At 38.3% G+C, this 27,013-nt stretch overlaps 2 protein-coding genes across 3 annotated transcripts in view; one reads left to right on the top strand and one right to left on the bottom strand.

Moving 5' to 3' along the window:
* Positions 1-27,013, top strand: part of slc5a10 (solute carrier family 5 member 10) — a 49,212-nt gene that overhangs the window by 2,078 nt on the left and 20,121 nt on the right. The window contains exons 3-11 of one of the 2 annotated variants that reach the window (XM_088341971.1): positions 203-263; positions 333-404; positions 1,769-1,873; positions 3,690-3,749; positions 4,033-4,137; positions 4,215-4,320; positions 5,379-5,459; positions 7,277-7,482; positions 12,347-12,482. In XM_088341971.1, the coding sequence (XP_088198097.1) occupies positions 390-404; positions 1,769-1,873; positions 3,690-3,749; positions 4,033-4,137; positions 4,215-4,320; positions 5,379-5,459; positions 7,277-7,482; positions 12,347-12,482 (814 nt within the window). In that variant the 5' untranslated portion in view covers positions 203-263; positions 333-389. Of the gene's footprint in view, positions 1-155; positions 264-332; positions 405-1,768; positions 1,874-3,689; positions 3,750-4,032; positions 4,138-4,214; positions 4,321-5,378; positions 5,460-7,276; positions 7,483-12,346; positions 12,483-27,013 lie in introns of those variants that run through there. The other variant, XM_088341970.1, reaches the window with a different exon arrangement.
* Positions 8,533-25,498, bottom strand: sack1gb (scaffolding CK1 anchoring protein Gb). The gene is made up of 5 exons (XM_088341969.1): positions 24,288-25,498; positions 19,504-19,671; positions 17,240-17,364; positions 15,115-16,384; positions 8,533-10,403 (listed from the first exon to the last, which is right to left on the bottom strand). Exons 1-5 carry the CDS (start codon positions 24,777-24,779, stop codon positions 9,990-9,992), a joined length of 2,469 nt encoding a protein of 822 aa, XP_088198095.1. The 5' UTR covers positions 24,780-25,498; the 3' UTR covers positions 8,533-9,989.

The raw sequence follows: 27,013 nt of genomic DNA on the forward strand, positions 1-27,013 counted from the left end.
ACCTCCACTTTCTGCTTTACTTTGATGCAGATGGTTCAGCAAATGAGTGGGGTGAATGTGTTTTACTGGGATGCCTTTTTCTAGAGTCTGACATTTGAAAGAGGATATTGTTCTTTCCATAAGTGCATGTGGAGATACGTTCCGAGTGTGCAAGGATGTCCAATACAACTACTAACTTTTATGCTCTGTCTCAATCCTTCAGCGTCTCTGACATCATCGTCATAGTAACCTACTTTCTCCTCAACCTGGCTGTAGGAATCTGGGTAAGTGGCAGAGATGAATTCATGCAACTATAGATTTTTTTTGCACTCTTACATGTGGGTTTGTGTCAGTCATCATGCAGGGTGAGCAGGAACACCCTGAGTGGCTATTTCCTGGCCGGGCGAGACATGGCCTGGTGGCCAGTGAGTTTCTTTTTGTTTTTTTTCTACGTTTACCTTGCTGTAATGTTATTGTGTTTTGACATTCACTGTTCTGCTTTATAAACATTATATTGAACCACAAAAGAGCGAAGAGAAAATTGACTTATTTTTGGTTGATAACATGAAACCCCGTTGTGACCACTTTTCATCACTTAAGTCAACATGCCAAATTGTAAACAGGGTAGAACTCAGTGGTACCTATCTGTAAAAAAAAAAAAGATATACATATATATATATATATATATATATATATATATATATATATATATATACGTATTTATATTGGAAGATTTAATTTTTGTTAATAATTTCAGAAAAGCCACTCTGGTATAAAATAAAAAAAAATGTATCATTAACCATAGTATTCTTTCCAAAAGCGATTACCCTAAACTCCAGTCTACAGCATCCAGGAGCACAATGTACTTAAAACTGCTGCTGTGAATTTGTTCATATTTATTATTTATCCTTAATATATTGTTTTTATCCTTTTATATAGATATATAGATACTTTATTCATCCCTGTGGGGAAATTCACATTTCCAGCAGTATCCTCATGCTAAAAAATACAATAAAACAAGAGATATAAAATACAAAAGTACCCAATATAACATGTAGAATAAAAAGCATTTAAATTATGTTCCAAAAAAATAGACACTGAAATAAAAATAAAGCAAAGTATGCAAAATTTGCACATTTCTTTACCTTTTTAATTTGTTTTACTTGCACTGAAAGAAGAAGCCCTCCAATTTGATTATATTTCTATAATGACAGTAAAGGCCGTTCGATTAATTCATTAATTAATTAGTTAGTTAATTCATTCGTTCATCCAGTATTGTTCTGCGGTTGAAATTATTTCAGAGTAGTGCAGAATTATTATCAGTAAAAAGATAATGGTTTTCAACTCAATAATCATGGATTTATAATAGTTGAAAACATAACATACTGTATACTAATTGTATTAATTTTAAAATCGTACTTGTGAATTGACAGAAAGTTGTATTAAAATGTCTCATGATCATCAATTGTTTGTTTTAATACAAATGTAATATTATCATTACTCATTTTTAAATGATATTATTATCACTATTTTCATTGTCATATTTTTTATAGTCATGTTTTTACATTTGAAATATGTCTTGTACTAAAATATTTTTTTGCATTATATCTTCCAGAGTTATGAAATTTTTATGAATGTTTTAGTTTTACCAATACAGTATTCTTATCTTTATGACAGCTGGTACGGTACATTATTAAGTTATTGATTTCTTATTTGTTTCATTTTCATTAAAAAAAATGTCTTGTCAATAACTGAAATAACTGACAGTGGTTAAACGTCATTTTACCAGATCGGGGCTTCCTTGTTTGCCAGTTCCGAAGGCTCAGGTCTTTTTATCGGTCTGGCCGGGACAGGAGCTGCTGGGGGCATCGCTGTTGCAGGCTTTGAATGGAATGTGAGTGGACACGCTTACCCATGCATTCACCAAAGCAGGGATCAAGCTTTTGGTATTTACAGACTACAGCTCAGAATCGAGACTTGCGGTTTGTAACTAGAAGATTGATTTGCATTCTAAAACAAAGATGAAAATACAATGGAAACCTGTATGTTTACCTTATTCACATCATTGTTTAGGCCATGTACATTTCAATATCTTTATTGTCACAAATCTACCCACTCACCAGAAGATACATACATTCCACTAGTTAGAAACAGTTTACATTATTGCATTTTTTCCACTGTTGACTTCCACATATTTCTCAGTCTTTGCACATTCTCAGCAATTATCTTAACACCTGGATTGCTGTCATTTATATAACAGACCTTGGTATTATGTAAATGCACGGTGGGCCGGTTTCAACAATGGAGCCTGAGGGGTGGGTAAAGTATATAAACAAGACAAATCTGCTTTATACACTGCACTCAGAAGAATGTATCTTGCCGTCGATAAACCCATTTGTTGTGAAGTGAGTGGCGGAAACTGCAGCGTGAAGTGTTTACATCAACTTGTTAATATTTACGAAGTGCAATTTGTTAAGTACGGCAACGTTTTTCAACCTTTTGTGAGCCTATGCATTATTTTTGAGGCATGAAGCCTGCAAAAATGTTTCTAAAAAATACAATTCTCTGCTCCAGTTTTAAGCACCCTAAGTTGGTAAAATACATTTGTTCCAATCAAAATGTATTCAAAAGGTATCTTAGATGTCTTGACTGTGACTTAAATAAAAAAATATTTTATATATACTTATCCTCACTAGTGTCTCGGGACATTCAATACTAATTACAATAGTATCAGATTAAGACTTCGGACCGGCAGATTAAAAAAAACCCAAATCAATCTTTATCTTTCTTCTGACAAACATTTTAACTTAATGAGGCCCTCTACTCAAAATGTTCCCCGTCCCCGTGTTTATCTAACTCAGGAGCGGGCAAACATTTGGCAGAGGGGCCATTCTTACACCAGAAGGGAAAAAAATGATTTATTCAATGTTTTCGTACTTGCCAATAGTTACAAACCCGATATACAGACATGTGCATGTTATATTTCATTGTATATTTGTGAAGATTATTTTAAAAAATCGGTTGAGAAACACTCAGAATTAAACCAAACTAAATATATTAGGTCCCTATTTTTAGGCACTAAATATGATGATATTCTTTGAAAAACTCAAAACGCAAACAAGGAAGAGTTTTTGGCACACTCTGTGATAAATATCCCAATAAACAAAATAAATACATGATTTTAAAAATCATAAGTACAGAAAATTTTAGCCAGCTTTTTGATCCTTGAGCGCAGTACTCATATTGCCCCACCCCGTCCCACCCAAATCAATGCTCAACTGTACTATTTAGATTCTGGCTTATACTTTGCCTATGATTATTCTAAACCTTATATCATTTTATGTGCTCACATTTTTGCATAGTTATTTGTAGCTGTGTCTTAATCATTGCATGTTTGATCACGGGGTGAAAGGAAGTAATTTAATCTGTGCTGTATGTTTTACATATACAGTAGCATATTTAACGATAACGTTGACAATGACAATGATGCTTCATGAAAAATAGATTTTAGATAGATCTAACTCTGAAATAATCTTGAAAGCAACATTGTGGGAGTCCTTTAGCAACGGATATTTTATGTTTTCACATTCCCAAAACTTTGGAGGAAGTATGAAATGATATCCACGAGATCTTGGCCTGCTCCGGTTTGTTTGATCTGATTGATCAGAGGATTCACAAACTTTCCCATTCTGCTTTATCCTTTCTTTCAGGCTACATATGTGTTGCTGGCTCTGGCTTGGGTGTTTGTTCCTGTCTACATCTCCTCCGGGGTTGGACCGCACACACGCTAACACACATAACACTCACACACGAGCACCTTAGGCGCTGCTTGTAACGGCTGGTTCAGCAGGTATTTTGAGGTGCCAAAAGCGGCATTGCCCTTACAAGCATTCCCCGCCCTTAACATTCCATAGCAGGGTGTCTCACATCTTCACCACAAACATCATGAACTCTATCTCATTAGTTAATTGAGGGTTACAATTTCAAAATGGAGGAAAGCGTGGACACATCTGTGTGAATTAAAAAGGTGCTAAAAGGAATGTGTGTCTTCAGATCGTGACAATGCCCGAGTACCTGGGTCGGCGTTTCGGAGGCGAGAGGATACGAACCTACTTGGCAGTCCTCTCACTGCTTCTGTCTGTTTTCACAAAGATATCAGTATGACACACAAAACAAAATTCATTGACCCAGTTGGCAACGCACAAACGTTATTGTCTGTTTATTCCCCGCACCAGACTGACCTCTACTCGGGAGCTCTGTTCGTCCAAGTGTGTCTGGGGTGGAACCTCTACTTGTCCACCGTCCTCATGCTGGTGGTCACTGCTCTCTACACTATCGCGGGTATGCAAAAAGGACATTAGAATAACGGACACATGCAGACGCTGCACTGACTGATGATAGTCATTAGCTGGCAAGACTGGTTTGCAAACACTTAAGTAAAGATGGATGAGTTTACAGACAACTGTAAATTATACTTGGGTGTGATTAAAGAGTGCTGTGACTTTTCATTATATGTTCTTGCACTTTTGAAACACCTAATTATAACCAATGTCAAAAGTTGATTTTTATTAGAGGTGGCAAAAGTACTAATGACTATGTACTCATTTAGAATGCTATTAATGATAAAATGCTTTTACGCAGCTTCAGAAAGGTAGTGCAAATGGCCTACAGCAGGAGTGTCCAAACTTTTCAGAAAGCGGGCCAGATTTGGTTAGCTGACCATGTGTGAGGGCAGACTATTAAGTCTGGCATTCTTTAAAGAGTCTTTAAATAAATTATCCCTCCTTGAAAGGTTTACAGTGCGTCCTGACCTCCTAGCTTGCCTTTGTAGCATTATCATTTGACTTGCAGGGTCTTGTGAAAAGGCGCTGCTGTGCCAATAACCAGCTTCCAGTTGGTTCACTTTTTCACAGTTTTAGTTTCCAGTTAGCTTATTGTAGTCAGCATGTTTCGTCTGACAGTGCCTCGTGATATTATATTATTTTAAAAGAACCACATTCTCTTGGCAAGTTAGGCAGACACAGTTGTTTTGGATTTCGGTGAAAAAAATACTCTAATTTCCACTTGTCCGGAAAGTCAATTAACTTTCTTTTTTATTTTTTTATTTACAGTCGCCATGTTGGAAATGGGGTGGGCTAAAATTCTCAAAAAAGCCAAGGGCAAGGTGGTCTTAATTCCAATACCATTATCTAGTTGATGGTGATTTTTGTTGTTGTACAGATGTGTTTCATACTGCGATCAACATTACTGGCGTGCCACATATTATTAATTTCATGACAAAGGCTGAGCGCCAATAAAAATTGGATCATTATCTGTAACCGGCCCCCGGGCCGGACTTTAGACATTCCTGGCCTAGAGTATTGTAACGGGAACAAAGATTAACATTTATTTCCTCTCAGGTGGTCTTGCGGCAGTCATCTACACAGACACTCTGCAAACAGTGGTGATGATCGTTGGGGCGATTATTCTCACCATCACGGGTATGACATGCTTATTTGCGCCCGCTAATGCAAAAACATAAAGATGAGTACTACAAATATCAATTTGGGTCAAGAATCAACAGATCTACTATTTGGGGTTTCTTTAACTTGAAATGTTTTTTTTTTTTTTTTTTTTTACGAAACACCAACCCTAAAATAAGTCATTTGGTTTGTAAACCCCACAAATATTTCTTCATTTAATTTAAAGGGCCATCCCCTATAATCAGTGTTTTTTAACCCCAAAAAATGCTCATTTTTTAAAATAAAAAATTAAAGTTTATTTCAAACAACCCCAAAAATATGGTCATTTAGATTCAAAACCCCAAGATCGGTTTGAAATAACGCCCCACAAAGGAGATCATTTATACTGTCAGTTTTTTAACATCTTAAAAAATTGGCTCATAGTGTTAAAGTAACTGGATAATTTGGTTTAAAACAACCTAAACTGTGGGTTATTTTGTCTGAACCCACCCTAAGGCGAGTGCCTTTTGTTCATAATGACCGCCAAATTTGGGCATTAAAAACAAAACAAAATAATACTGTTTTGTCTCATTAAAATTTTGTTTTAACCCTCCAAAAATTGTAATTTTTTTAATAATTTTTTTTGGCTCATTTGTAAAAATAGCCTCCCTGAAACACGTTCATTTGTTTTAAAACAACACAAAATGTGTGTCATTTCGTTTACAGTAACCTAATGTATGGTCATTTTGTTTTAAATCCCCCCAAAATAAAAATAGAAATAGTTTCAGTTGTATATAACAACCAAAATAAAACAAATATTGTAAGTCAGACATTTCGTTCTGTATACACGTGTACTAGAATGACAATAAAGTAGATCTGAATCTGAATCTGGTTAGCTACTCTTCTTGCACTATCGGCACTATGGTAAAATACTATACGTAGCCAAAATACAATACAACTTTATTTATATCTGTACATTCAAGGAAACTGTGGGGGTCAGATGCATCGACATTTCGTTCTGTATACACGTGTACTAGAATGACAATAAAGTAGATCTGAATCTGAATCTGAATTGAAGCAACCCAACTATTGTGTTGTACTGAACAAACCAACCCAGAAAGTTGAGGGGCAATGTGTATAATTCATCGCCTTCTAGTGGTTGAAAAAACATTTTGTTAAAATATAAGTAAAAAACATGAACTATTATACAAGCATCATTTTTTTTTAAATAGTTGTAATTTCAGAAATTTGCATTTGTTTGACATGAGATGGGGCTCACATATCCCAGTAGGGAGATGACATGATTGACTGCCATTTTGCTGCTACAGGCACCACCAAACACCAGAAACATGTCTTTTTCTTCTTCTTCTTTTCCTATTTCTTTCTTTTTTCTCATTTTTCCTGTTTGTTTATTTTGCATTTTTTGTTCTTTCTTCTACAGCTTCTTTTTTACTTTTATTATTTTTTTCTTGTTACTTCTTCTTTTTCCACACTTCCCCCTTTTTTTTGTTTTTTTTTTTACCTTTTTTTCTTTTTCATTCTTTGAATTTAATTTTTTCCTTTTTTTGATGCTTTATTTTCCACCCACCTGTTTTTTTTTTCTTGTTTGCCCTTTTTTTCACAAATGGCTGTGCAAAAAAAAAACGAAAAGAAAAATTGTCTCCGACTCGCCGTAGTTCGTGTTCTTGTGCTTTTAACACTCTTTTTTTGTTGCACTACACAATAAAGAGACATGTAGTGGTCAATTAATACACACTGTCCCTTTAATCAACATTTAGACCCAATTATAGGTTAAATTATTTTCAAGTGTTTTAAATGTGGAATACTTAGTATTATTATGTACTGGTCTTTTGCAGCTTTCAATAAAATCGGTGGCTACAGTAACCTGGAAAAAGTGTATAGCAAGGCAGTGCCAAGCAAGATCATACCCAACAGCACCTGCCACCTGCCTCGACAGGACGCCATGCATCTGTTTCGGGATGCTGTCACCGGAGACTTGCCCTGGCCCGGCATGACGCTCGGGCTTACCATTTTGGCCACCTGGTACTGGTGCACCGATCAGGTACACTCAAACAAATGAACTCATCACGTTAAAACGTGAACCGATTGAATATGGGTTTACACTATTTGTAACACTTGCTGAAGTAATGTTTAACGTCAACAAGTCAGACTGGTATTTTAGGGATTATTTGCATATTAATCTTTAGAATCACATGCTGCAAGAAGCCCAGTTTAATATTTTAGAAAAGAATGTTATAAAATAAGTTAAATCCCTTTTTTGATTAAAATACAGTATTCCTGTTTCACTACATTATTTTGCGTATGTAAAAATATTTACCATATGTTTACATTTTTGGTCATATCCATTTCAAGCATTTTGATAAATAATTTTTCTTTATTATTTTATTTATTATATCTAATAACGCATATGTGTATTGTTTATCATATTATTCTTATTTTACAAAACATATTTTTAAAGGGACAGCTTATATTATTTAGCTTGTCCCAAAAAGGTAAAACTTTATTCATTTAAAAAAGCAAAAATACATAAACTGTCACATGAACGTGAATTTTCAAAATACTTGTAGATCGAGAAATTTGCAATTATTTGGCAACTGGAGAGCAGACATAATTGTCTGCCATCCTTTCATTACGAGTAACTGAAAAACCAAAAACCTTGCGAAATAACAGTGTTTTTTGTCACATCGCGTCTCTGCATTAGGTATCCTCCTATAAACTTTTAGCACTCGTTTCTGGTTGCACTACACAACACAGCGACATCTACTGGTCAAATACTGTCCCTGTAATATGCCCCTGCATTCTTTTTTTTTTGTTATGTTTTTCTTAGTTAATAATGAAATTCAGCACACCTGAATTATGGTAACTACATTTTAAAACAGTAAATTATTGCATGACACAATATCTAGTGGTCAAATAATACGCACTATCCCTTTAAAATAAGAAAACAAGAAAACATATTTAAAATTAAATGATTGACCATCTAACTGCTACAGATTATTTTGTGGACGCACAAACTACAAATATTTTAAAATAAGGATAACAGCGAAACCACATTTGCTATGAAATGAAAATCTAGTACACTTTAGGAAAATCAGCTCAAATCTCATGTTTAATTCGCAACATTCACTTTTGGTCCCACATGTAAATAAACACCACATATGCAGAGTTCAACAAAGCAAAGATTGTGAACAACAAACTCCACCCCCATCAAACCTCCTTGACCAATCACAGTGTTTTCAGCACAAGGCCATTCGGAAGTCCGCTTACATGGCTCACGAGTCACGACACAAGTGTGGCATCGTTGAGTTTTTTTTTAAAGTAAAAAGATTTACAGTGCAACAATCTCAAAGAGTCATTCATCAAATGAAATAAAGGTCACTCGTAAGACTGCAAAGGTACGTACTAATCCAGGAAACGTCTGCATTCGGATTCGTAATTCACCTTTAGCGTAATGTTGTTTATACACCGCATTTTCCCCACAATAAGGCGAAACGGATTATAAAGCGCACCCCCAAAAAATCAGCTTTTGTGATATTTTTTTCATATACAAGGCACACCAGACTATAAGTCGCATGGGATTAATATAACAGTAAGGGCTAGAGTTGCACATAAAATATTACCACAATTGTGGATTGATTGATCAATCCAAATACATAACTCACTCACAATTGCATAACATTGGATGCAGCTGGAGCGCAGCGGATACTTTCCTCTAGATCACAAGGGATGCAGATGACACATGAAAAGGCATATAGTTATATCTAATCATCACATTATTTTTAGTCACGGTACCAAATTGTTGATTTTATTTTGGGCCGGGCTGGTAAATATTGTCAGATATTAAACCGGTCCGTGGAACAGAAAAGGTCGGGGACCACTGAAATACAGTATCGCATCGCCAACTCTCAGAATATAATAATGACAAAGGGCACAAGATTCTGAACCCTATGAACAGAGAGGCATTGTTGGAAGTAATACGGTCGTTCTGAACTGAATGAAGCAATAGGTATTGTGGGAAGTATTTTGTTCATCCTGAAATATCACTAAAAGCATGGCTGCACGCTTTCAACAACATTTGTCACTTACAATGCTTAGTTAGAGCTGAGGAAAAGTGAAACAAAATTTTCTAGAAATTTTTTGATCACTGTGTGATAATGAGATAAGACCCAGTGCCTTTTCATGTGTCTTCTGTATTCTCAGTGGTCCAGTGGTTAGGACCCAGGGCACTCCCCGCCGCCATTTGGGTTTGTTCTCCGTTGCCACCATTGTTATGCAATTGTGGTCAGAGATAAAATCGACTTATCACTAATTGCACAAATGAGGTAACACATTTCCAATTTTGTCCACATATAAGGCGCATCGAATTATAAGGCGCACGTTCGGACAATTTGGGTTTATTGGGTGCACCTTATTGTCCGGAAAATACGGTAGGTTCAATTTCTTTTTCACGATATGTATGTTTACATTCGTTTGCACAAAATGTTAGCTTAAAGTTTCAGACCAGATTGCATTCTTACAGTAACTCTGACTCATATAAGTATGTCAACATTAGGAAGGATTGTTAGAGTACCTGGACTGACCATCACTTCTACCTGGGGCTCTGTTGTTGCTTTGAGACATTTTCTTTTGTGACGTTCCACTTCGTACTTTGAAATGTCTGAAATTGTTCAGCTTGGACAGAGGCGCGATTCCTCCGGTAGGGTTAGTTGCACGCAACGGAGAGGACATTTTTCCCGTCTTCTTGTAGCCGGGGCTGTGGCGACGCGGCGAACGGCTACTTCGCGTTTCGGGCCGCACCGTGGCGGCGTCGGGATGAAGCGTTTGTCCGTGCCAGTATCGGTGTCCTCCGATCACGGGGCCGGTGGCTCGGTGGGGGCGATGGAAGCTTCCCGGCTTTGCGATGACCACTTTGGTGCCTCTCAGCCTCCCGTCGCGACCTGGAGATCTCGATAATGGGAACATCTGTAAAAAGTCAGGAATATTGGGTTAGCAGGAGTCATCATATATGTAATGCTCATCTTACTTGGTACCAAATTACTATTAAGTTTTTTATTACGTTTTGTATCAAGCTATGTGCACCCAATTCTTAAGAGTAAATCAGAGATGTACTAAAAAAAAATCTAATTATGATTTATTTTTTTTTAAGCAGAAAATGTAATAACTAATAAGTTTAAAGTTTAGTAAGCACTCAAAATAGGGAAATAAGACATAAATGGAATTTGAATGGCAAGGAGAACAGTAGAGGACCCAAACCTTTATTTAGAAATCCCAACCTGTTTTAAAGGCTCCCTAGCCCTTTCTTTTTAATGAATCTCCTAAGTTACAAAAGCAGATCTGCCTTATATCAAAGAACCGCAGCATGATTGGCCAATACTGACAATAATGTAAACAGTTCATAATAGTCAATATAACAAACAACAGTGCACAATAATAGTCCAAATAACGAACAAGCATCCTATGCAATCACGTTTGCAGGTGTCCAATATTAAAAACAGAAGAAAAATATATCGAACATTTTAAGTAAAACTGTATTCTTCCTGTAGAATATAATTTTATTTTACCAGCATTTCCTTTAATTGAGGACTTTTTAAAAACATATTTCTACTAAAATCAAAAAAGGAAATCCACCCCATTAGATCTTTTTGACGATTGCAGGTATTTTAATAAAAAAATAATAAACAAACTAGTTACAGTTGTAGTATTATTTTCTTGTTTATTTTACTCAAAAACAAGTCAATAATCATAAAATGCAAACATATTGTTTAGCAGCATCACAGACAGGCAACACTAAAATCTTTTGCATTTAAAAACATATAAGGTATTTCAATTAAAAAAGACAAAAAGTGTATAATTCGTCCTACTCCCTGTATAAACTATTTAGAGAAGGGATGGGCAAACTGCGGCCCTTGGGCCACATGCGGCCTGTCAGGGATTTTCATTGAGCCCGCCAGACAAAAATGTTAAAAATACATTGATAATATGTATAACATTTTCCTCAGTGGCTCCAACATTCAAATAGTCACCTACAGTTTTTACTTTCTGTTTTAATTGTGTATTTTATTTGTTATTTAAGATATTTACAGCGTGAAATTCAATGAAAAAAACATTTTCTGAGCCATATTGCCTTTTTAATTTCATTTTATTACTTTTCTTTAATTTCGAGTGTTTCAAAACCAATTTGATTACATGGTTTATTCATAGACCAAAAAAGGGAATCTATCGTCTCTGCTATTCTAAAAAGACTTATCTCCATTTCTATTGTCATTTTCTGTTTTTACGTAAAAGTAATGTGCAAAAAATGCAAAAGCATGTACTAAAAAATGCCAAAACGTCTTTATGAAATGGCCACGCCAATATGATAAAATTGGGTAGGCCTACATTCCTTCTCTCAATGTTGCCACATCTCAAAGTTGGCCCACCCTGATTTAGAGTGACTGTATTGACCAGGTTTGTTTAATTATTTTGCTAATGGGTTTTCTTTCTATTCTGTATTCTAATGTTTACATTTTCAAAAACTCAAACAAAATTCTATTCTAGTCACGATTGAAAAATTCCCTTTTTATTTTTTGATAACATTATGATACCATACCTGTCAACCTGTACGGTTTTGCCGTACAAAGTACGTTTTTTATGCATTTTAAGACGAGTACGACGTACAAGGAACTCTGTATGGAAAAACGCAAATTTGTCAATCGCATGCGTCTGCCGCCTGGGGATTTCCCATCATGCATCATTCCGAAAAAGAAAAAAAAATGGTGTACGATTATTTTGTACGGGAAAATACGACAGTTTGTACTGGCATGGAGCCGTGGAGGTTGACAGGTATGTGATACTGTAAGCAAAGTAAGTTGTTTGGCGGTATTAAAAATGAATAGTTGGATGTTAATAGTTCTTAACATTTGCAGGTGATTGTCCAACGATCCCTCTCAGCAAAAAACATGAGTCACGTGAAGGGAGCGTCCATTCTGGCTGCCTATCTAAAAATGCTGCCTTTCATCTTCATCATCCTCCCAGGCATGATTAGCCGCGCACTCTACCCAGGTAAGGATGGGCGAATAACCTAATCAGGGTTGGGGTTATGGTTGCCGTTTTGAGTGTTCAGAAAATGGTGCATTTAGAAGGAAAAGCACTTTGTAGGCTCCTAAATAATACATCTAGTGCAGGTGTCAAAGACGTTTTTGAAGTCGAGAGCTATTTTTTTAACGGGTATCCAGACTGATGTTATTACTATTTTGTTACTTTATTACCAGGTTAATTATTGGAAGTAGGGTTAAATAGACTCAGTCAACCACTAAAAAAACATTTAACTCGAAAATCACAATGATCCAGTAGTGTTTAGCTATTTTTAGAACAGGTCCGCGGGCACCTCAGCCGTCTTTGGTGGCACCATGTTCGAGACCCCTGATCTATTGGGTTATTTGTGTTCAGCATAAAAAACTACCACCCAATTTTTTTCTTGGTCTACAGCAGGGGTCTTGAATCTAAGGCTCGCGAGCCATATATGGCTCTTTTCATGAGTATATATGGCCAAATATCGTACAAATTTTCTTCATATGGGTCCAAATTTGCGTGGGCAAAGCCTATTGTAAAACAGGTGAAATGAAATGATCTGCATTTTTATAGCGCTTTTCAAGTCAATGACTTCCCAAAGCGCTTTACAATGTGCTCCACATTTCCCAATAGCGGCCTTGCAGCCATGTAAGGCGCTAACCTGCTTATTGGGGGTATTAGGGGTTCAATGTCTTACCCAAGGACACTTCGACATGTAACACGGACGGGCCGGGATTCGAACTGGGATCCCTTGATCCCAAGACGAGCACTCTACCTCCTGAGCTACTGCTGAAGCTGAATAAACACTGAGAAAAGGATATGGTACTGTGCAGTATATACAGGGCACCTTTTTAAGTATCCAGTAAAGGTGTCACACCAAAAAAAAAACTTGTTTTGGCTGTACATCTCTACGGAATCCTTGATATCGAAGCTCATTAAATAATCCGTGGTCACTGACACCTAATGTTGACAATCCACAAAACAATCACGCCAAAACGCTAGTAGAGCACCCAGAGCAAATTTGATTGGGTGAGCGGTAGGAATGGGCACTCATTCCTGTCTTTCGCCATGTAGGTTGGGATCCTTGTTTTGCAGAATTTTGCGGCGATTTTACAAAAAAAGGAGGAGGGATCTTCATTTGGACAATTTTTTGACATTTTTACAAGGAGAACATGTTTAAGTTGTGTAGAGATGTATGACACAAGCTATGGCATTATTATTTTCTCATAGATTTTATCAAATCATCAAACGTCACTTAGTAAAATAAAATGCACTGAAGAATTAGCTTTTGTCTTTTGCGTGGGTTTAGCGGTTATGTTTAATTTTGTTTTAAAATATATGGTGCGGCTCTTTCCCACCCAAAGAAAATGTAAATATTTTGATTCCATGGATTTTTGAGTCATAAATGTTTCCGACCCCTGGTCTACAGTACCGTTTTTGATTCAGTTCTTTTCAATAAATAAAAGAAACCTAAACATTTTTTGCATATCTTCCAAGCCATTATCGACATTAATGAATAAACTTCAATTTTTATACATGCTGTATTTTTGTTATAATGCAAAATTATCTCTATGAGGAATGTCCACCTCCAAGTCCAAACTTCTAAGCAGTACATATAAAACTGATGTATAAAAGGGGCACTTTGATTTCATCTTTTTTATTATTTAAATTTGCCAAACACACTTAAATGACTTTAAGGTTTTTATTTCTGTTTTGGTTTCAAACAGAAAACTAACAGTAAGGGACCTTGTTTGAGTTTTCACAAACATTTTGAGATTTTATATAAAAAAAAAAAATTTAGTTTACCTTCAATATTGTAAAAGGTAATTTTTCATCCTTGGATAATAAAAATCTGCAAAATGTATAAAATATTAACATTTATTTTAACAGATATATTTTTTGTTGCATTGAGCCCATGAATGATAGCCGGTAGGACACAAATGAACCCCGCGTCATTGTTTGGACACCCGCAACCTACAATTTAATATAGCTAGAGCCAACAAGCAAACAATGTCTCACTGAGTGAAAACAAGGTATGTTGCCCTAAACCATACCAAGTCAAACGACCAAAACCCTTTAGTTGAAACGAACTAAAGGAACGAAAATAAATGAGACTTTATATCTTTAAAGGTGCTGTTCGGAATTTGGAACTTTACAACTCGCTGATGCCATCTTCTGGCTTGAGTCATTATTGCAGCCTGTGTCAAGTGCCTTATGCTGCACGTGCAAATACGTGCATTTCTTGGACGCACTCGATTCTGACAACCCCCCCCCCCCCCCCCCCCCCACAAGACCGCCCCTACCACCCCTGTTCTTACTAGGGGCGCGGTGGAAAAAAATATGTAAGGGCTTTTTAAATTCAGTTGGGCTTTGTTAACAGATACTTTGAGAAAATATTATACCTTATACACAAATTTCAAGGACATGCAATGGGCTGTGTAGGAAGCAACTATTTCGAGTTTCTTCTAAGTAACATTTGATTGCTTTGTGAGGGCAACGTGATTTTAGTTGGTTGTCATGGCCGTGCAAACTACTCATTGCGGTTTATCGTTATATTTTAACAAAAGAGGGTCATAGAAGTTTTTAAGCGCTGTTCCCAATTGTGAAAAATATTGCGTCTCACCCGGTTGCGCAGCTGCTGGGACTGTCGGATGAGGCTGGCGCTGTCCTCCTTCTGGCTGTTGGGCTCCCGTAGGTCCAGCATGCTCTGAGAGAGACGGGCCATCATATTAACGCCATCCACGAGTCTGTGGCCACGGCCAGACCCGGTGCTGACCCGGTCTACCAGAAGGTCTTCGGGTTGCTGCTGGGAGCAGTCGTAGAACTCCTCCTCGGATGCCGTGGATGGATCGTCTGCGGCTGCTCGGTCGCACATGACTTTGGTGCTGTCTTGGCTACCATTGTCGTTGCTGCCCGAATCAGCACCCTCCTCGTGGACAAGACCGTTATTATCGGAGGACTTCTCCGTGTCGTCGATTTTAACCAGAGTGATATGCGCTTCAGCGGGTGCATCCGTAGGGGACGGTTCTATAACTAGGTGCAGCGTTCGCCGTTTTGGGACGGGAGGGCCTGATGCCGTCTCTGGAATGTTTCCAGCGTTGTCTGCCGGTTGAGGCTCCACAGAGGGAGTTTGTGATTGTTGTGTCTCTTGTGTGAGAAGTGCATTGACCTGCTTTGGCGGGGTCCCTCTGGAATCTGTTGCATCAGCACTGTCTTTATTTGGAGTATCATGTTGCTGGTGCTCATTGTTGGAGGGGATTTTAGTATCTGAAGAATTATCAGTTGCGGGTTGCGCTTCGCTTTTGGCTGCCTCTCCGGAATCCTCTGTCTGACTTGCCGGCGTGAACGACGAACTGAACCGAATGGCCTGACTGACCGTAAATCGCTCGGACCTCTGCAAGTGAACCTGATGGGCTCGTTTCTCATCCCTGATGTTGATAAAACCAATCACGTCGCTAGGCGGGTCCGGTTCCGGCCAGGTGGGGAGGTACGGAATCAAGTAGGCTTTTTCCATGTTGACCAATGACGGGTGTATTTGCGGCTCCTCTGAAACATTCTTGATACGCCTTTTATGGATTTTTACCCCGGTGGGGAGCTGCGAGTTCTTGTTGCAAGAGTTCTGGTCTGAAGATGTTTGACTTGTGTGCGCTCCTGCGTTAACAAGTGCATACTTGGGGTTGATGAGTTTTTTTGCAACAGTTGCTGACACAACAACTGGGGCAGCCTGGGGGAGAGGGTCAGGAACGGGTTCGTCGATCATGGGAACTTTGCTAAGAGACACGCTTCGGGACAGGAGGAACAGTTCACGAAACTGATAGTCAAATGTTTCCACTGCCTGGCCTGTTATGGCTGTGATAAGGTTCCGGTCCAAACGAGACGAAGACCATGTGAAGCTGGAATGACCCAAAAACAAACATTATAACTTCTCCACACATTATTAGATTACTGTATTTTATGGACTATAAGGCACACTTAAAAAGCCCGAATTTACCAGAAATTTTAAGGTGTACCTTATAACCCGGTGCCCCTTATACGCCACAGAATACGGTGGATAAGATTTAAATGCTTGCAGTATTTATAAGTGTGCGCTACTACACAAGGTTTACGGTAAGCGTCCATATTTGCGCGTCAATAACATTGGGAGAAACAGAAAGCAGAATGTCTTTCAACAAAATACTATACAAGCTTTTTTACGTACGTTTACATATTAAACTGAGAGGTTATTAAAGTACAGGCAAATAATTAGAGACTGTTTATCCTACGATAATGCACTATTCAAACCAGTGTTTTTGGCACCATGAGTAAAATTGTGTAATAATGAGATAAGCTCTAGTGTATTTTAGTAAGTCACCTGTACCACTGGTGGTCCAGTGTTACAGTGTCAGCACCCTCCCCACCACAATCCAGGTTTGGTTCTTGTTGCAAACAATGTTTTGCTATTTGAATTGGTGATAGTTAGAGACTGACACTGTTATGTGCCATAGAGCCCAAAGGTAACATGGTAGCTCTTACTGTACTGTAGACTCAATTTTATGTGCCTTACAGTCCGTTGCGCCCTATGTGTGAAAAATATTGACAAAAGACTATTTTGGGGGGAGCGCCTAATTATCCAGTGTGCCCAGTGTTCAATATTTTCAAAAATTTCTTAATGGATAATCCCCAAACTCTTTCTGCACTGCAATCATACAAATGTTAACTAAATTACACTGAAGATTTAAACAGCCCAATACTTGTAATGTTACGCTCACCTGTATGAGCCGGAGATGGCTCTGTCTCCATCTACCAGGATGAACCTCTGACTTAGTGACCCGCGAACTTTTTGTGCTGAGCGTGTAAAGAACTCAATGCCTCCGCAGCATCGCACACGAAGATTCTAAAAATAAACACAAAAAAATGTTCACATAATGGATACTTACTTAAGAGACAACAGTTTTTTGGGTGAACAAATAGTGTATAGTCTTAGAAGGTTTATTTTTTTCGTTTTTATTTAGCTATTGGCTTAAACTAGGCGGACTCTACTGACACCTGCGTTGTGTTTACAGATGCTTACAAGTTATCTGTATGTACGTGTAGCACGCCCTGTTGTGTTTGTCTTCTGCCCTTTGATAAAAGGGTGCGTCTGTGAACCGCGACGGCAAAATCTTACGTTGGGCATAACGACATAGAAAGTTGTAAAATCTAGAACCAACTGACAGATAAGACAGAGAGGTTGAAAGTCATAATGTGCTGATTGAGAAGAGAATCAATGTTTGCAGTCTGGTTTTGGACAGTCATTGTTTTAGTCTGCCAGACACTCTTTGCAAAAGCTGCATTTACTGTAAGTGTTTTCTGTTACTGCCCTAACCAGTTTCACTTGGAGAGGCGATGAATCACAAAGTAGCCTATAGGGACTGACGGGCTGCTGCTTGTTAAACTTTTTGCTGGCTTCAAGTGAGGACATGCATCACTATCATGTCTCATTGAGACAAGCTAGCAAATATCTATATTAAATGTCTGGGATTCTGTCTTCCAGGATTTTGTTTTCTTCTTGACATAAATTGTATTAGAGGGATTATGAAAGACCTTTTTTCCAATTAGGCACAGAATGTGTAGTGTTTCTCCCCACAATCATGCAGATATGTTATAAAATATTCCACGTGCCGTGGATCTCAAGAAATTAATTTTCAAAGTAGACATTTTGACCTCATAACCCCTAGAGCTGTTACATCACCGGATGACTACGAGAGCAAAACAGATGGCGCGTCCCATTGAAAAGCAGACAGCGATTGTAGTAATCAGCGAATGCACAGCGCTCATTTCAGCTTGGACTAATTAGAATTTTGATTACCATGTTGCTGAAGGACTTCTGACTGTTTTGTCCGAGTTGATCATTAAAGGTTAATTTTACCTGCTGTCGTGTACAGCGTGCATTCCTTTTTTCACTTTGGCTCTTTAGGTATGTGATTGTGACTTTTCCTCTCCTGTTTTTCGCCACTTGTGTGGCAATTAACATAATATTGTTTATATAACTCTACATTAGTGTGGGTGCTCCCGAAGGCTTCCAGTTTTGTTTGGTCTAGGTTAGCCCCATTAGCACTTGACTAGCTGGCCAGCCTGCCATGTTCATTGTTTTTTCGTGTTTGTTGCCATGTTAGTGTCTTGTTGTTGGGGCGCGGTTATCCTGGCTGCTGACTACATGTTTTCGGACTGCCAGCCTTCCGTTTTTTCCCGCCAATCGCTCCTGGTTCGTCCTTTATAGCAGCCAGCTAGCCTGCTGTGTCCCGTCTGGTTCAGCCCATGTTAGCCCTCACTGTGTTATTTTTGCCAGTTCGGCCTATTTTGGATGCTCGCCATTTGTTGTATCATTGTTGCACCCACCTGCGACACAACACCAAGCCTTTCTCCACAAAAACTACCAAAACTTTGCTTAAACACTCAACCTTTTCAACTAGTTAAGCTGTAAACCAATAGGGTGACTGCCTTTTTAGGGTGCTGGTGTGCTTCACATGACGTCAGGGCTCAGGAAGTCAAAGACGAGACAGACTGTCTTCAAAATGCATTATCTCGGAAAATAATTTGAATATACCAAGGAGATATATATTAGATATTATGCAAAAATATGTACTATGTTCTCACATTTTGTATGTTTTAGAATGTGGGAATCCCTTTAAAAGTCTTTCAAACAGTGCTTTTTCCAGCAACTTACTGTTAAAAGTCCCCAAACATGGAGATCACGTTGCGAACTTGGCAACACTAACTGTGTTTTTTTTTTTTTTTAACTAGAGTCTACTTGCCAATGCCAGCTGTGTTTTCTTTAGAGTCATTGTTTTGATTAACAAAAACAATTTAATAAAAATAGATTTTAAAAATTGCCAGGTTAAATTTACTTCAGTTTATCTATAAATCTGGCCTACTGGAACATCTACTTATCAAGAGGAGACACCTGTCTCATCAGGTCATCTCTGAGTTTATCAAAACACCATTAGTGTATTAATCAGTGTCCAAATATGTATGTGGAAAGGCATTTATGTACCTTTAGGTGTCCACGATGCATATCAGCTCGACCACACATGGAAAGAAAACAGGGCACTGCTGCCATGTCGACAATAATGTATACAGGAACTTTCCGTCGGTAGGCGGCGTCCAGCAGGTCCCGGAATATGTCCACGTCAGTGAATGCGTCCATCACCACAGCAATTACCTGTGCAAGGACAGACAGAGCATTTTTAAAGTTTGCAAACTAAACTTAGAGGGGTAAAATATTAAAAGAATCAACAAATCATTTTCTGTCTAAAGGAAATAAAAATATAAATAATGAAAGAACACTAGGTTCCCTTAAAATTGCAATCTTGCAAATATTATATAATCCTTTTGCAGTTATCTGTCAAATTTGAGGATCAGAAGACATCCACATAGTTAACGTATTTATCAATGTATATTGTGCATTTTCTGGTATCCAAAAAAGACCTGTAAGTCTGGGAACGAGTTATCCATGAGGTTTTATGGTAATACATTAACCAATATTAAACAAGGATTGATAAATCAAAATATACTGCCGACCACATTTGCTCAACACAGTATGCTAGTGGTTTGAACCCAAATCACGGCAGTTAAGGCGCCACATTTTAACCACTTGACCACTAAGGTTATAGATCCCACAGGAAATGGCTTTATTTTTTAAACATTATTTTTACTTACAGTGTCAAACTGTACAGTGTTGAAATGCAGCATTATGGGAAAGAGTTTAACCAAAACAATGTTGTACAAAGTGGTACTGTGAGTAAAAATAGTGTGATGATGAGATAAAATCTAACCTTTACCCTGTATCATCGATAAACCTAGTGGTCACCACCACAATCTGGGTTTAGATCCTGTTCCATCCAATGTTATGCAAATGTGGTCGGCAATAATTGTCGACTGCTCAATCATTGCTCAAATATGGTAATGTACTTTGCAAATTTCCAACACGTTTATGACCTACAATGTTTAATTTGAGCTGAGAAAAAGTTTAACAAAATTGTATATCGGTTTTTGATCATAAATTAGGGGAGTGCGTTATAAACGAATAAATATGGTACTTACAATTTGTCAATTGTCAACGGGGAAAGGGAGAACATAAAGCGACCGCTCACATGCAATAATTACTATAACTAAACACAGAAATAAACACAATAACCAGAAAATAGACATGCCATTTAAGAAACACTAGCAAACTCTAAATACTAATACCTAACCCATGTCAAGTCAAGTCAAGTCATGTTTATTTGTATAGCCCTTAAGCACAAGTTGTCTTCTCAAAATGTTGGAATAGATTTCTTTTATTCCATTTTTTTAGTATCTATTATCAGTATTGCCACACGCCACTGCCCATGTCAAATACAGAAACTGCATTGAGCGAATCACAACCAATTGTCATTTTCTCAGTAAAATAATGTATGTATTTTGTACTGCCGGAAAAATATTGAATATCGATCTTTCTCAGTCCTTCACTTGACACAGACTATTCTTGTATGACCTATGAATTCATAATTGGAATTCACTACATTTTGTCATGAATCATGGTTGAAGTGGACTTGGGAAATTGAGACAATTGAAATGAGGGTAACTGTATTAATCTGAAATTAATAATGTTTAAAGAAAATTGAATTTAACACCAAAAAAAAAAGGAAAAAGTATATGGATTCTTTGATTTTTGCTTTCATATTAATGTATCAATGTGTACTGTACTGTATTTGTTATTTTCCTTAAGAAGTTTAAACTCTGGCATAATTTATAATAGGAACATAATTCTGTAAATGATTTATTAGTAAAAACAATATATCTGTCAATAATTAAAAGATGTGTGTGCAAAACACATTTATAAATCATATGAGTTTCTCGTTCATTTCTGATGTTTCTGTTTACGCCATTAAAAATTCCCCTCAATTAAAAGAACAAGCTTCCTGTATTATTCCAGGCCGGATGCTGACCCATTTACGTGGCATTTCATGACAAGATTTCCATCATGTGATTTCATGATGTCATCATTTTTTTAATAGGCACAGGCATGTTCTAGTCAGTCTTGTTTTGAGCATGCTTTAGCGTGTGAGTGCATGTGCAAAACAGTCACGTGTTTGAAAACACCTCGAGAGTATCAATCCTGGACAACCCCAGAGATGACAAGGCATGATGACCTAGTTATTTTGGCCAGGACTCATATACTACGCTGAGACTCAGCACTGACTAAACTGCTGAAGCGGTCAAATCACATGGGTGCATCATCTTCAGTTCTATCAGACAGTTAAGACCTTTATAAATAAGAAATCTAGATCCAAAGGGTTAACTTGGAGGGTACATTTTTTCAACTGCCTTTGTGATGTTTCGTTTGAAAGTTGCTGGAAGATTTCAAATTGAGCGTGAGGAATTTTCCAAGCCCAAAGCCATTTTTTTCTGTATTATTAGATTAAAAAGATTACTGTTCGCACATTCCTTCGTCTCTATTATAAACATCATGCCAAATTACAGCTTCCCCTTCCCCTCCCTTGCGGTCAAACTCAGCCAAATTCATATTATCTACGGTATCTGAAAGATTAGTTGAATTTGTCTCGATTGATAATCATATTTTTCAACTTTTGTATCTGCTCAAAAAAGTGGTCATCAATCATAATGTTTAAACCGATGATCACAAATCATTATGTGTTCGAAACTCAACAAACTGTGTCACTGTGGCATGAAATAGAACAATAGCATATTAGTGGATGATTTGATTTTGTCGTAGCAACTGATATCTATTTTTTTTCTTCTACCTATCTTCTAAAGGGCTTGCTCAGTGCTGCTTTCTATGGATTAGTACTGGTACTACAACACATGATGACATAATTAGTGTACCGTACATATGTTGGCCTGGGGAGGGATGGGCACCACCAGGCTGTACTTGCCCAAGACACACCACAGGAAATGGTGCCCCTACAACCCTTAGTGTTTAAGGGATCCAAACAACCAACCAACTTTATGTACGCTGCTGAGTCATTTTAATCATATTAACACGTTTGGTGTAATTGACTGTTACAGGTATCAAATATACATTTTAACTAAGTTAAAATTATTCAAATACCAAACATTAGAAAGCACACTATAAGATACAATGTCCTGACACGTTCAAAAATGCAGTGACAAGACACACATTACACCATAACTTCTCAAATTGAGCAATCAGAATAAAATCTCACTGAATTCAACAGTTCCAGTTGAGTACATATTGCACAAATTACTACCCCGTATTGAGAAACATATCATCCCAGTTTTTGACCAATACAAAATCAAAATGTACTCGAGTCCATTAACTTTGCTAGGAGCACAGCGGCAGACAGAAAAACCTTACAGAGTCATCCACACAGCCCAACAAAATCAATGGTTGATTTCTGCCCAGTCTCGATGATGTTGCCGGCTCGCTGTACCACATCATAACTGAGAACAACATTAAAAAGGACTCATTTGACCCGGCAACCTCATCTTTTACCTGCTACCCTCTGGCAGTGCTACAAGTCTTTTAAATCAAGGACTAAAAGTATCAGACAGCTTCTTCCCCATGGCCATCACTAACATAAACAAGCACACAAGACTGAGAAAAAATATATATCTTGTATTAAAAAACAGGTATTCACATCTTATTTATGGACATATTTTGTTGCTGTTAATGTCATTACGCCATTTTAATTTTTGTAATTGTTCTGATGCACTCACAACTTGGACCAGTCTCCAAGCACTATCTTATAAATGTGTGCGCCCTTTTATCCTAATATTCTTTACTATATTATTGTTCTCTTTTAAGTCTTTATAATATGTTTATCATGGAGTGCCACGTCTAAACTCATAGTAAACCAGAGAATAAACTCACAGACAGGAGGCTAATTGCAGTCTTCAGCATGACCGTTTGAGGCCGCGGCCTTAATATGAAAGCTAAGGGGACTGTGTGTATTATTTGATCACTAGATGCCGCTGTATTCTGTTGTGCAACTGAAAAAGAGTGCTAAAAATAACAAGTAGGAATAAAATTGGCAAAGACTCAAAGTGACCATAATACACCATTTTTAGTCGGTTATTTCTGCCCAGCTTTTTGACAAGTTTTTTTTTTTTTTTCCGGGTACACATAAGCAGCAAGATGTCATCTCCTTGTTGATGAGGTAATGCACACTGTCCCTTTAAGTGCAGCCCTAGCAGATGATGGCTTCTTTTCATTTTGATTCTTAAATTGTTCTATTTCCATTTTGTTTAAGGAATTTAGAAAAACTATATTTTGGAAAGAGTTAAATGTTTTTATTAGAACTTTTTTCGTGTAAAAAAAAAACAATCCCACCAAGACCCTAGCTCCGGTGGCTCCCAAGTAAATTGAGTTTCGACCCCAGGTGTAAACAATGTTCCCTAGTTTTTATCGAAGGCAACAAAGACAATTACAATTCTAAATCATTAGGTCTGCTCGATACCACTGGTTGGGCAGCACGGCGGCACAGTTCTGAGGTCATGAGATCGAACCCCCTGTGTGGAGTTTGCATGTTCTCCCCGTGCTTGTGGGGATTTTCTCCTCCCACATTCCAAAAACATGCATGTCAGGTTAATTGGCCTGTCCCTAGATGTGAATGAGCGAGTGAGTTGTCTGTCTCTATGTGCCCTGCGACTGGCTGGCAACCAGTTCAGGGTGTCTCCTGCCCACTGCCCGAAGATAGCTGGGGTGGGCTCCATCACCCCCGCGACCCTTCTGATGATAAGCGGTGCAGATAATGGATGGATACCACTAGTACTCAGACCAATACCCATTATCTGTAGTCAACTCGCTCATACCTTTTGCGCAGAAGCGATGCTCTTACGCACGACCTCCTTTATGTGCGACTGCCCATCAGTGGGGGGTTGCGTGTACACAGTCACGCGGGTCACCCCACGATACGAGATCGCATCGGGCCAACCGAGATCCAGCTCTGCCACTGAGGCTTCGGACCGGTCCGGCCAGTATTGAAGCGACACCGCGCCATCCAAGCCAAGATCTTCCCCAGACCCCGGCGTCGTGTTGCCCCCGGGGGTCCCGGGCCGCTGGTGGTGCTCGTAGCCGGGCCGGTAAAGCTCGGCCGTGTGGGCGATCCGCTCTAGCTCCGATTCTGATAGAAAGTCTCTGACTTTGTGCTCCTTTAGGTAGTCCGTGAACGCATCGCGGCCGAGGGTGATGAGTTGCTCCAGGGCCAGCCGTTGGTCCTCACTGTAGAAGAACTCCGGTTTGCTTTGGCACACACGCCAGTTGACGTGGTGGTCGTCGAGACATTGAATTTGAGATAAAGCCATGGCCTTAAAAAAATAGTTTAGAATAAATATTTTTGCTGAGTGTCCGTAAATTTCCCAAACTATCCCGCTTTCATTCCGGTTCCATTGGGAGTCACGAAGGGTAAGAGGTGAGCGCACAATATCCTTCCGCCGTGGAACTTGTCATTTGATGAAATCAATAACCTAGTAAAAGCGATTAAAAAACACGACTGTATACTTTCTCAAACAAACTCAAAATTTCGTAAGAAGAAAGTTCCCCCGCCCACAGTCACGCCTCGACACCTGCCGAAAAGGGGCAGAGAAAAGAACCCGGAGCACGGTGAAGCGGCGAGACTGCCGAGTGTGTGTTGGGTGTCAGCCTCTGAGTCAAGTCGGAGCGGAACTCGGTGAAAAAAAAATCATCAATCTTCCTTCGCATTCAAGTGTTGAAACAAATGGAGTGACTCAGGCCGACTAGACACTTTTTGTTTGCTCGGGGGGCCCCGGCCGAGGGTGACGGCTCCCGTGGTGGTTTAAAACACTGCAACGGTTCAGCTTTAAAAGTTGTGGGGTTGGTAGTGTCTACGTGGCACCTCGCCCGCATTAAAAAAATAAGGAAAGAAACTCAAAAATTAATCCAGTTTACTCCAAAGTACTAAAAAAATATTCGACGTCCACGTTAACAACGTGTGGAGGTGCCGGTGCGTGAGAAAGTGGAAGCTCGGAACGGAAGCTTTGAATACCGGGGGACCGAGAGGCGGAGTGTCCTGCCGTCAATGGAAGAGAAACTCCACCCACTCACTGTGAAAGGGGGAGATAAACTTGTTTTTATCCATCAAGTAAAGGCCTTGTGCAACGTGAGGTTGCTAATCTAGAATAAATTAACCATTGTTTATGTTTTTTAGCTTTTCATAGGAAAAGTGGAGGTTTTAGTGACCGTTTAGGGTAAAGTTAAGCTTATCTGACTCTTGGGTGAATGATGTAACATACTGTAATGCTGACATAATATTATCGGTGAAAAAGCCGGTCAAACTGATTGCGAGGTCAACATAAGATACTTCTGGGTAAAGGAAAAACAACATTAAAAGTTACTTGCGGATTAAATCATTACAAATGTATGCTTCTTATTAGATTAGAAATCAATCAAGTTTACTTCTGAAGTGTTTTTTTAGAATTGCCCTTGATGCAAACCTGTCAACCTGTACGTTCTGCCGTACAAAGTGAATTTATTGTGCCTTTTAAGATGTGTCAATGTACAAGAAAATCTGTACGGAAAAACGCAAATTTGTCAATTATGGGTATCATCCGGTATACACTGACTATCACGAAACGGCAAACCAATCAAGTCAAACGAGTTCGCCGTGGTAGCCTCCATCTTGGTATCGTTTTTTTCGTTGCAAACGAAGCGAGCGGTTTGATGCTACTGTGCGCATGCGTCTTTCGCTGTAGTGCCCTATTTCGACTCCCCTGCAAAATCCTCCCTCCCTCGCTTGAACGCGCATTTTGCTGCGCTTCTGACTATAGCGATTGTATTCTATGTAATAAGCTTATTAAAACGATAAAGCTAGTGTCGGAAGCGCAGCAGAATGCGCGTTCCCGCGAGGGCGGAGGATTTTGCAGGGGGATCGAAATTAGGCACTACACCTGAAGACTCTCAACAGCTGCAGAAGTGATGTTTTGCCATTTTATCGCAGAGCACAACATACCTCTAAAAGTTGCTGATCACTTCACAAGACTTATGAAAAACATGTTTTACAGTCACAAGGCTGCAAAGGGTTGTATTTTCTGTCCCTGTTAAATAGTCTGTTTGCAATTTAAAATACAAGCATCAATGGTTTATATTGTGGTTTGGTTTACAAAATAGAAATGCCAACTCATTGTTTTCCTCCCAAAAATATCTTTATTTACAAATTTAAATTTAAAGTGTTATAATGGATATTTTAGTTACACTGATAAGAATTGTTCCTGATTTTTTTTATTTTATTTTATTTAATTTTTTATTTTATTATTAAGAATATGTACAGAATGATATAACAATACACATGTTAAACTACATAAATAAACACGTTTGAAAAAAATATATGGTGTAAAATTTTTTTATATCTTGTAAGGGAAAATACGACTGTTTGTAAGGGCATGGAGCCGTGGAAGTTGACAGGTATGTTGATTACAACGTATTGGACATTGTTTACGACACGGCACTCCAGGATAAAACATGTAATAAAAAGACTTAAAAAAGAAACTAAGTTATGTGACCCCATGTGATTAAGGCCTAT

This window comes from Urocampus carinirostris, chromosome 8 (genome assembly GCF_059441175.1).
Source record: "Urocampus carinirostris isolate Australia breed hairy pipefish chromosome 8, RoL_Ucar_1.0, whole genome shotgun sequence".
Taxonomy (NCBI): Eukaryota; Metazoa; Chordata; class Actinopteri; order Syngnathiformes; family Syngnathidae; genus Urocampus; species Urocampus carinirostris.